This window comes from Temnothorax curvispinosus, unplaced genomic scaffold (assembly GCF_003070985.1).
Source record: "Temnothorax curvispinosus isolate PA1 unplaced genomic scaffold, ASM307098v1 QBEX01013701.1, whole genome shotgun sequence".
NCBI classification, from domain to species: Eukaryota; Metazoa; Arthropoda; class Insecta; order Hymenoptera; family Formicidae; genus Temnothorax; species Temnothorax curvispinosus.
In genome coordinates, this window is record NW_020223481.1 from 23,759 (window position 1) to 34,814 (window position 11,056).

Genomic DNA, 11,056 nt, shown 5'->3' on the forward strand with positions numbered 1-11,056 from the left:
TCTGTCTCTCTCTGTCTCTCTCTGTCTCTCTCTGTCTCTCTCTGTCTATCTCTGTCTATCTCTGTCTCTCTCTGTCTATCTCTGTCTCTCTCTGTCTATCTCTGTCTATCTCTGTCTCTCTCTGTCTATCTCTGTCTCTCTCTCTGTCTATCTCTGTCTCTCTCTGTCTCTCTCTGTCTATCTCTGTCTCTCTCTGTCTCTCTCTGTCTCTCTCTGTCTCTCTCTGTCTATCTCTGTCTCTCTCTGTCTATCTCTCTATTTTTATTTTTAAAATAATAAGAGGAATAATGCCTAGACAATTAGGTAACAAAATAGAAATAGTAGGTGATGTGAGTAACAGACAAACAAGACAGGCTGAGAATATTGTGGTGCGGTTTCGTAGAACGAGGGGCGGACAAAAGAGTCTATTCTATGAAGGTCTAAATATGTATAACGCCCTACCATTTGATATAAGGCAATGCGAGAGGATCGAACAATTTAAGCGGAAGTTAAAAGTATATATTATACCTCATGTAGAGGAATTATTGTAAGATTATGTGTTGTAAAAAATAGCCGAGAAGGCTAATAAAGATCAATTCATTCATTCATTCATTCATTCTCTGTCTCTCTCTGTCTCTCTCTGTCTCTCTCTGTCTGTCCGTCTGTCCGTCCGTCCGTCCGTCCGTCCGTCCGTCCGTCCGTCCGTCTATCTGTCTATCTATCTATCTATCTATCTATCTATCTATCTATATATATATATATAATTCAATGTTACGATTGACTCATCAACGCCCAGCCCAAACCCTTAAACCTAGAAACATGAAATTCGGGGAGTATATTCCTTCCATGATGTAACCACCCACTAAGAAGGGATTTTTAGAAATTCGACTCCTAACGGGGTGAAAAAAGGTAAAATGTGTGTTAGCGAAGCACGGGTATCATGCTAGTATGTATATATTAATCAAGAGACACGGTAGTGTTTCGCGCCAAGTGCACGCGAAGCGAAACGCACCGTGACTCTTTTACGCGACGCGACGAGTTGCAAGCATTATAATTAACCATAATAGCAGTCCTTATCAAACTTCTATACTTTGTTAATTTATATCTAATAAGACAACAAAAAGAAGAAATATTTTGTAATTTGGTGATCAATTCTTAACTAAAGAAAACTTGGACAAGAGTCAAGAATAGTGCACCAATAGAACTATAAATATTGAAGCAACTACACACTGCCAATGCTATGAATATTATACATATGTATATGAATATACCGAGAAAATATAACAATTGCAAACCATCGAGTAAGTATTATATCGTATAAAGATCTGAGTTTTTTAAGGGAAAAAATACGGTTGCGAAATCATTAGGCAAAACTATCCATTCTTATGTTCCTTTTTCTCATCACTTGTGAGTCAATGCATTCAAATGATCTTTTTCTATTCTTTTTCCTATCAATTCGAAAAATTATTACAGAGAAAAGGTTTTACTTCAAAAGATAAAATAAACCTAAAGTATTGTCTCTGCTCCTATTTCATTATATCTGTCATAGTATCTCGTTCCAAATTGATCTTTATTAATTTTTTATCGTTATTATATGGGCTTATTATTATTCTTATTAATATTTTATCATTTTTCTTAGCATTTTACAAATATAATATGTGATTTAGTTTATACTTATAGACTGTAGAGTTTTTTATTTTTGATGTAAGTTTTGTGGACGTTAGAAAATAAAATTGGAAAAATATTGGAAGCATACAAATAAATTTAATACCGTCCCTATAATTAAGAAACTTTCTTAATTACATCCAAGAATCATCTTATATAAAGCTCAAAATATGCAGAAAACAATTTACTTCTTTTAAAAAATTGAAAAACAAAAAAAAACAATCGATATTTTGATCGTTTTAAAACATAAAACATATTTCTCCTTAAAATGAGGATGTTTATGTTGGTTACCTTATTGGCAAATAAATTTAGGATACGCAGATGCGAAGGAGCAACACAGAAGAATGTTAAAAATGCAGAAAATTAGAACGTTAAGAATATAGGCGTGCCGGTCCCAAGCCCGAATATAGGAGGAAGGTGAATGGCTAGTAAATGAGTCTTGGTGGTACCTAGGCCGAATAGGAACTGCTATTAAATACCAAGCAACACCCAAGTCGACAATCGTCGATGAAACTAGCAAATCCTACCCCTAGTGGGATGGGTTATGGCGAGTGTTCGGCGTCATAAAACCGGAATCCCTCGGCTAAGGCATGGTAACTCCAACAGAAGAGTCCCTGGCCCTCCAGGTTGGAGGTTGACGATAGGCCAATACCCTATCTCATAAAACCTAACTATTAGCAGACAAGAGAAGAAGCCTCGGACGGGACGGATCAACTAGAGACGGAAACGGCTACGATCTAAGAATAACGATATGAGATTTGCGACATGGCATGTTAGGAGCCTCTTCAGACAAGCTGCATTCCGAGAAGTCGTAGAAGAACTGACCAAGTACAGAATAGAACTGTGCGCTTTGCAGGAGATAAGATAGCCTGGTAAAGAAATATTGTATAAGAAGGATGGTACTCTGTTTTACAGCGGTAGTACAGACAGAAAAAACCAGTTTGACACAGGTATCTTTGTGAGTAATAAACTGAGCGACAAAGTCACAGATTTCGAATCAATAACCCCCAGAATTCGAATGCATGCCGTGCCACATAATATCACTATAATCTCGGCACACGCTCCAACGGAGGACAAGAGCGTCGAAGAAAAGACCGAATTCTATCGCGAGCTCGAGGAAGCATACGATAGCACCCCTAGCTTCGACATAAAAATCATCTTGGAAGATTTCAACAGCAAGATTGGAAAAGAAAAAATCTTTCACCCCACAATTGGAATACATAGTTTATACGACACAACAAGCAGTAATGACGAGAGCTGATCAATTTTGCAACGACAAAAGGAATGACTATTTCCAGCACTTGGTTCTTGGTTCCTACATAAAAATGTTCACAAGGGTACGTGGATCACCAGACGGACAAACGGTAAACAAAATCGATCACGTCCTGGTGGATATGAGATGTGCAACGCATATAACAGATGTGAGAACCAAAAGAGGACCCAATGTAGATTCAAACCATTATCTGGTATTGGCCAAGATAAGAACTAAGTTAATACACAAACCGCAGTTGAAAACATAAACCGCTTGTGGGAAAATCAGAAAAGCAGTACTTCATTCAGCCAAGGAGGTGCTAGGAGAAAAACCAAAGAACCGTAAATCATTGGTTTGAAGGGGAATGTGCGGAAGCGATTAGAACCAAGAACAAAGCTAGGGAAAAATGCCTCAACAAGGAAACCAGGATACCAATAGACAACTATAGAGAGGCAAGAAAAAACGCCAAAAAGCTACTGAGAAGGAAGAAGAGATCATTCTTGAGAGAAAAACTGAAATCCATAAAAAAAGAACGGTTGGACCGGGTGCCTAGGAAATTTTACAAAAAATTTAAAAACGCTAAAACATAATTTAAACCGCAATGTTAGTTCATAAGAACTTTATCCGGCGAACTGGCAACAAGTCAGGAAGAAATAATACAAAGATGCCTGGAACATTTTACGGATACCTTCGCGGTACCGGAGAACGAAGAGGACAATACACAGGCGTATAGCACCTCTGAATTACGGGAGTACGCCCATCTCCCAACAATAACGGACATCAAGGAGGCGGTGAAGTCCTTAAGGGACTATAAAGCACCAGGGATAGATACGATCACCGAAGAAATGTTGAAAAACGCGGGTAACGCAGCGTACAAAGTTCTGCACTGGCTGGTAGAGCTCATCTGGCAGGAGAAAGGCCCAATCCCAGAGGACTGGATGGGAAGCCTGATCAACCCTATCCCTAAGAAGGGAGATTTAATAGAATCCTAGAAGAGCCCTACAGAGCAATCACTCTCTTAAATACAGCATATGAGATAACCACGTCTATCGTACATAAAAAGCTGGAAGACATATACGAGAGGGCGATGGGTGAATATCAATACGGCTTTAGGAAAGGAAGGTCAACTTTAAACCAACTGCATAACCTGAGACTTACCCTAGAGAAGCTGTGGGAATACAATATCCCGTCGTATCACCTATTCGTAAACTTCAAAACAGCTTACGACGGTATCATAAAGGCAGAGATATGAAAGACGTTAGCAGAACTGGGAGTGCCAGATGAGCTGATACTGGTGTGCAGATGACGGACATATGACGGAAGGTTCCAAGGATAGAGTTAACGGCAAATTGTCAAGCATCTTTACGATAAGTAAGGGTGTTAAGCAAGGCGACGGACTACCCCCAATCCTGTTCAATCTAGTCTTGGAAGCGGTTATAAGGAGAGCAAATGTCAAAAGAAACGCCTCATTTCTATACCAGAGCTACCAGATCCTTGGATATCCAAACGACTTGGATATAGCAGGAAAAAGCCTAAAAGCAATAAAGGAGGCTTTTGAAGCCATAGAGAGAGAGAGAGGCTAAGAAAGTGGGGCTGGAGATAAATGCGGATAAGACTAAATGCATGATAATATCTAGACCCCAGGCAATAAGTAGGAGGATAGGACCAAAACTAAATATAGGATCACATTCTTTCGAGATCGTCAAAGAATTCACCTACCTGGGATCAGTCATTACAGCAGACAACAATAAATCTACAGAAGTTAAACGAAGGCTAATGAAAATAAACAAAGCGTATTTCAGTCTTATCTCCTTATTGAAATCCAAAGAGTTGACAAGAGCCTCCAAAACCACAATATACAAAACTCTTATTAGGCCCATTGTAACATACGGCTCGGAATGCTGGACGTTAAAAGACTCAGATGCAATAAACCTGGGGCCATGGGGGTATTCAAGAGAAGAATTTTTGGTGCAAATAAGATCAACGAGAACGAATATAGGAGAAAAACTAACAAAGAGTTGTATCAACTTTACAATGACTCTGATATAGAAACGCACATTAAAATAAAAAGACTGAGATGGTTGGGACACATGAACAGAATAGAAGAATCTGACCCTTGCAGGAGAAAACTACACAATGACATACATCGCACAAGACCGAGAGGCAGGCCGAGAAACAGATGGTGGAGATCAGTACTGGACGATTTAAAAAAGCTGGATAGAGAACTGGAAGACTAAATCCAGGGACCGTGAAAGCTGGAGGCGAATTCTCTATGAGGCCAAGGACCTTCTTAAGTCCGGAGAGCCGTAGATAGATAGATAGAGAAGAATGTAGGTGTAAAAGTTTTTAGAAAAATTTAATTATAAGTTATCGTATCTACTAATCATAAGATAAACTTAGGGTAACGGGGGGGAATATGCCAGTGTGGGGAATATGCCACTCGTTATGTTTAACAAAGCTACGGCTAGGAGCATTGTTGTAAATACTGTGAAATTGTTAAAAATATTATATCTGACGTTTTGCGTTTATATCCAAGTTTTACTTACTTCCTATCAGTATTATAGTTTTTATGGAGTAAGTACAGTATGACAACGTGCTTTTTAGAATTTTCTTAGTGTTTTATATGAGATATTCTTCAAGCATTACACTATTTTTAACTCGATCATCTTGTCGTTCTATTAAAATTGGTTAGGATGAAAGTATTCAGTACCACGCCGATTCGTTTTACTGGCAATCGTATAATACAGGCTTATTATAATATAAAACTGCATCTTGGAGGAATATGCCACTATACTTAGATAGAGGTAAAATGCCAGTACTGTTTACAACTTCCTAACCTACTAGTAGTATACTAGTAGCAGGTTAGGAAGCTGTAAACAGTATAAATAAATATTTTGCCATATAAATATTGAAAAAATGTTGAATAAACACGTTTATTTCATGCGCTAAGAAAATTATAGGCTACGTACTTAATATTTTGCAAAATTGCATTCCGAATAATTTAGACTACTTGTAGCACACAGAGTACTATTGAAATGCAAAGAAAGTAATAAAAATATTCTTTTACATGTTTTTTGACAAGAATGCCCTTCTAAAGTTAAATTACTATACATGTTTGTATATGTGGCATATTACCCACATAGGTGGGTAATATGCCACTTTGCAACACTTTTGTATTTCTTTCTTTTTAATAGTAAACAATCAAAATATTTCATTAAAACCATACATAAATAACAGATAAAAGAAGGAAAAAGAAAACCAGTATGCAAAAATACCTATAAAAAAAAAAGAGAAATAGGGAAAAAATCATATTTTTCTTAAGTGTGGCATATTCCCCCGAGTTACCCTATACCGTCTACTTTATAAATGTATAACGCAATACCTGTCGTTGGCGACTCAGTCGATTGTACCCGCTGTTGCATATGTTTAGCTGTAGGAGTTCCCGTAACAGTAGCGGTCTCCGGCATCTCCTCATCATGCTCTTGCATACCAGCAGCATTTTGTCCAAGATCCCTCGATTCTCGATCCTGTGGCTGATCTTTCTCGACGGTTAGGTCGTCCGCCTCCATTGCGGAAGGCGACACATCTTCCACCGTGTGCATCGGTTCCTCTGACAGCGTGGTGGACGGCGTTGGTCTTCTACCCTGACGATCGCGTGCTTTGTAAGCCTCAACGGCCTCGGAGATATGTTTGCACCAGAGCTTACGTTCTGTCGAGGACGGTGCCACTAGATTGTACATCTGTGCGCCGTTCTGCGAAGTGTTGACGAGATAGAGGGAATCTTTCTCGGCAGCGTTGTGACGCACCAATACAGTGGATAGTTTGACAATTGGACTCAGCACGGAATTGCCCGCCTGGTTGGTCGTATTGATAAACTTAAGCAGATACTTATCGTCTTGCCGATGTAGAAAGAAGATCGTATCGTCAAGCAGTACTACATGCAGATCGACTGGCTTCGGCACCGAGCGATTTGGCATCGATCGATTTGGCTCGGTACGCCGCCACTGTAGTGGCCCTTCATAGATCAACTTGCGCTTTGTGATATCAAGATTCTTGAACTCTTGCACAGTTGGATGATCAAATTTATCAAAGGCCGACCGATCGATTGTTCGTTGAATCTCTGTGAGTCGTTGATGATCCTCGGCCTCTTTCACCGCCTGATTCACGCGACTCAGGATCTCTTTGCTGCGCTCGAGGCTGCGTAATATGGCTGCTTTCTCTCTCTCGTTACTGTCTAGCGTATACTTCGCCAGGTTTTCAAAGAGCAACGGGTACTTTGTGAGTCGCAACATGCCGGTAAGTATGTGATCTTTCAACTGGAGTCGGCGACACAACGGATTTGCCTCCACCTCGTTCAGGAAAGCGTTCAGCTTGGAATCCTTACGTCGACGATCGCGCAGAGCGTCCAAGGCAACTTGCTGCTTAGCACAATAAGTTGATGCAGCCTTTTCAAACACCTCGCCAGCTTCGCCGTCGAACATCTCCAGCAGAAGCTCGCCTACATCGCTCACGCACGAATTCTCTTTCTTCTTCCGTTTCATCGCTTGGTTAAAGCGTGAATGTATCATCAGCATCTCATCCAGATTAGAGAAAAGCAACTGAATCTGATCCAACGGCAGCACTTGGGACTCCAACAAGGGTTTGTGGAAAACGTGTGAAAGCACTTTCAACGCGCGAACGTGAGAGCGTTCGGTGTGAAACAATTCTAAAAAAAGAGAATTTGATATTTATATAAATAAATGTTAAATGTGCATATATAAAACTGTAGTACGTAGAAGAAGCAAAAAGAATAATCCGTCGCTACAATTCGAATAATAATAGTATTCAAATAAAAATGCATGCAAGAAGAATTATCCTGTTCTTAACTTATTTGAATCAAACAAACTATTCTTAACTTACTCCTCAATCTTCTATTGTAGAAGTATAAATTTGGTAAGCAGTTTATCGATTTTTTAAATCAATTAAGATGGCCAATGTGATCTCTTACGATCTCTATTATAACAAACTGACTAATCACCGTTAATAACATCCTGTCTTTTTTTCTCGGAGTTGCTGAGCTGCGCAAGAACGTCCTCGGAGACAGCCTGACTCCAATCCGGCGGATCAGCCTCAACATCAACATCGCTGTCCCACGAAGTTGACGCGTTTGCCGCTGATGAGGTCGGATGTACCTGCTCCAAACTAGTACTAGGACTATCCAGGCTTCTCGTCGAGAGGCTGCTGTTTGACGAACTGCCAGCCGAGTTCCCGGGAAATGTGCTGGAGGGCTGCTCGCAATCACTGGAACCGACTCTATAGTCAATCGTTAGCAATATTTATGTATTTTACTACTTACTAACTATAATATATCTAGCGGCCAGTATCATTTAATGCAATTTGCGCTATCATTATCGATCTTATGTATAAAGAGAATATATTCGGAATATATTCTTTGAAGAGCCATAAAAAATGCATTGCCAGACGAGAACCAGGGTTTCCTATCTTCATTTGTTTTCGGGGAAATTTTTCAAATTGAGGCTTTCACGCATACAAGAATATATTTAGAATCTTTTTTCTCTCATGATATTCAAAATATTACGGATTCTTTTTGTATTAGAAATGAGGAATTGCAAAAATGTACACTCTCACGTCCAAGGCATGCATCACAATATGTGATTGCATTTGATTGTTAATAACTTTCTAATAGACGAGTAATGGCTAAATTTCTTGAATATTGCTTAGAACCATGTTCTTGACAATATATGTCGTCACTAAAATTGGCGAGAGTTACCCTTAATGTACAGTTTTACCTTTTTTTTACATTGTCAAAAACAATAAAAATATTTTAGGTGGTTAAATTAAATAAAATATTATATATATATATGGGGCATTCTCCATGCCAACTCAACCAATGATTGTCCCCGACCATTTTTGATTTGGCCGAAATTTTTTTGTGTTTTTGTACTGAATGAAAGTAGCTTCTATGATTTTTTTTAGATTTTTATCTCTACTCATACCTAAGTTATGGATTAAAAAAAAAAATGCAGTTTAAAATTTGGAAAATTTCAAATGCCTGTAACTTTAAGAAGAAAAAAGATATTGTAAAAAATAAGGTAATCTTTCTTTTGGTTTTTCACTGTACTTTTCGAAGAAAATATCGAAAAAATGTTTAACGGGCAATATGACTGTTTTTTTTTAGAATTTAAGTAAAAAATGTTTGTTTTTCTCAGTGCGACCGTTTTGATTTTTTTTTAAATCTCACAAATTCTATATTTAATTTCGAAATTTTTAAGACGTATAAGAAAATGGGATTCCAATAACTTCGATTTTTTAAGAGACTTTTTCTTCATTTTTTTCGAAAATAATTTTTTTAAATCAAGATAGACTCTACCGATGGCTATCAAAAAATTTGATAAATTTATAGACAGCAATCCTGAAATTTCTATCTATAGGTAAAGAGGAAATTCGAATATTTTCTATTTTTTAATTGCATTTTTACTTATTTTTATTATTAAATTACTTTGTTAAATAAAATATTATAAATTGGGGAACTTTAACGGTTAGCATGTAACCACGGTCTTACATACAGGTCTGGAAACTCAGACCGATTTCGGTGGTGGGGGATGGTCGTTTTAGCAAGGAAGAATTTATTTCACGGCGTTGTCACTATGCATCGCTGTCATCGCGAAGTGTAGATGGTAACCTATGGTAACGTGACAACAATTTTTTAATTGCGCTTAATTCAAGTGCATTTTTGAAAATGACATATAATGCACATCCTCAGTCGCTGAATTTGTAAACATGAAAAGTCGCGGTGGTTTGAAGCATGCAAACCACCATTTTTTTCATCTTATTCGATATGTTGAATCGTGTTTTGCAAAAAATGCCTCGCACTTGCATGTATTTAAATGGTTTTCTTAAAACGAATAAAAAGATTTCTAACGTTTTATTCTTAATGCAAAGTCATTTATTATTTCTTTGAGCTAAGTTGAAATACTTTCTTCGGCTCCTGAGGACATGGACAGCGACATGGATTGAAAATAACATCTTTCTCATGTAAATCTTTCTTTATATGACATTTTCTTTCTTTAAATAACTGTAACTAGTCACAGTAAAAAGGTCGATATCGACCTTGATTATGTGTACAACTACATTGATATTTTTTGGAATAAAAATGTATATAAATATTGAAACCTGTAAATTAACTATGAATTCTCGAAACGGGTAATTATTATTTACTTCATATTCCTTTACTCATAGCCTTCAACTTTCTAATTAATCTTATAAAACCAAGGCATACGTAAGGTAAGAATCAGAATTAATACAAGTCAACCGCTCTCATACCGAGAATCACGCGTCATCTTTAAATATTGTAAATTAAGAATAAATTATATATCAATTTATTAATTTGCGCATTCGTATAATTGGCCTTCCGTTTTTTTATGATCCGGTGTTCGTTAGAATTAAGTTTCTCGTTATGAGAAACAATTTATATTGATATTGTTTATTGATATCGTTTGTATTCGAAGAGAGATATTTCTTTTCCATAAAATAACATTATATCTTACAAAGTAAATTATTTCTTATTGTTTTATTATAATTAGATTCCAAATAAAGGATGAAAAAGAGCTTGGTCGAAATAACTAACTATTGTAAAACAAAAATCGTGTTGTCTATATTGTTCATTTAGCAATCTAAAACACACTAGGAAGGCACAGTATTATATATGCTTCACGCAGAATTTTTATTCCCTCAGTATCGCTCGGTCAGTATTTGTCCTTATAAAGAAACGAATAAAAAGATTTCCAACGTTTTATTCTTAATACAAAGTTATTTATTATTCCTTTCCTCATTTGAAACTTCAATTATTGCCTATTTGACACTCACGATTTTGAATTTACTAATTACTATTTCCGTCCTTGTCCTACCACATAATACACTGACCGATGGCAGCGACTCTTACGGTCACAAAGCGAGTTATTTTCTTCGTCGCTAAGGCGACCATCCCCCACCACTAGAGTTTCCAGACCTGTATGTAAGACCGTGCATGTAACAATTAAATCATATAGTTAATGAAAAAAACACGTATATTATCTGTGAAAATAGCAATCAGATTTATTTAAAAATAAAATATATAAATAAAAATCAAAATTAAAGATAAACATAAAATAAATGATAAAT

General features: G+C 37.1%; 1 protein-coding gene across 1 annotated transcript in view; it reads right to left on the reverse strand.

Annotated features, from left to right (window-relative positions):
* Window positions 1-6,237: 6,237 nt before the first annotated feature.
* LOC112463830 (rho guanine nucleotide exchange factor 12-like) overlaps window positions 6,238-11,056 on the reverse strand; it is an 11,138-nt gene continuing 6,319 nt past the window's right edge. The window contains exons 2-3 of the mRNA XM_025030436.1: window positions 7,914-8,188; window positions 6,238-7,601 (exon numbers count right to left, since the gene is read on the reverse strand). Coding sequence (XP_024886204.1) covers window positions 6,238-7,601; window positions 7,914-8,188 — 1,639 coding nt within the window. The remainder of the gene's footprint in view (window positions 7,602-7,913; window positions 8,189-11,056) is intronic.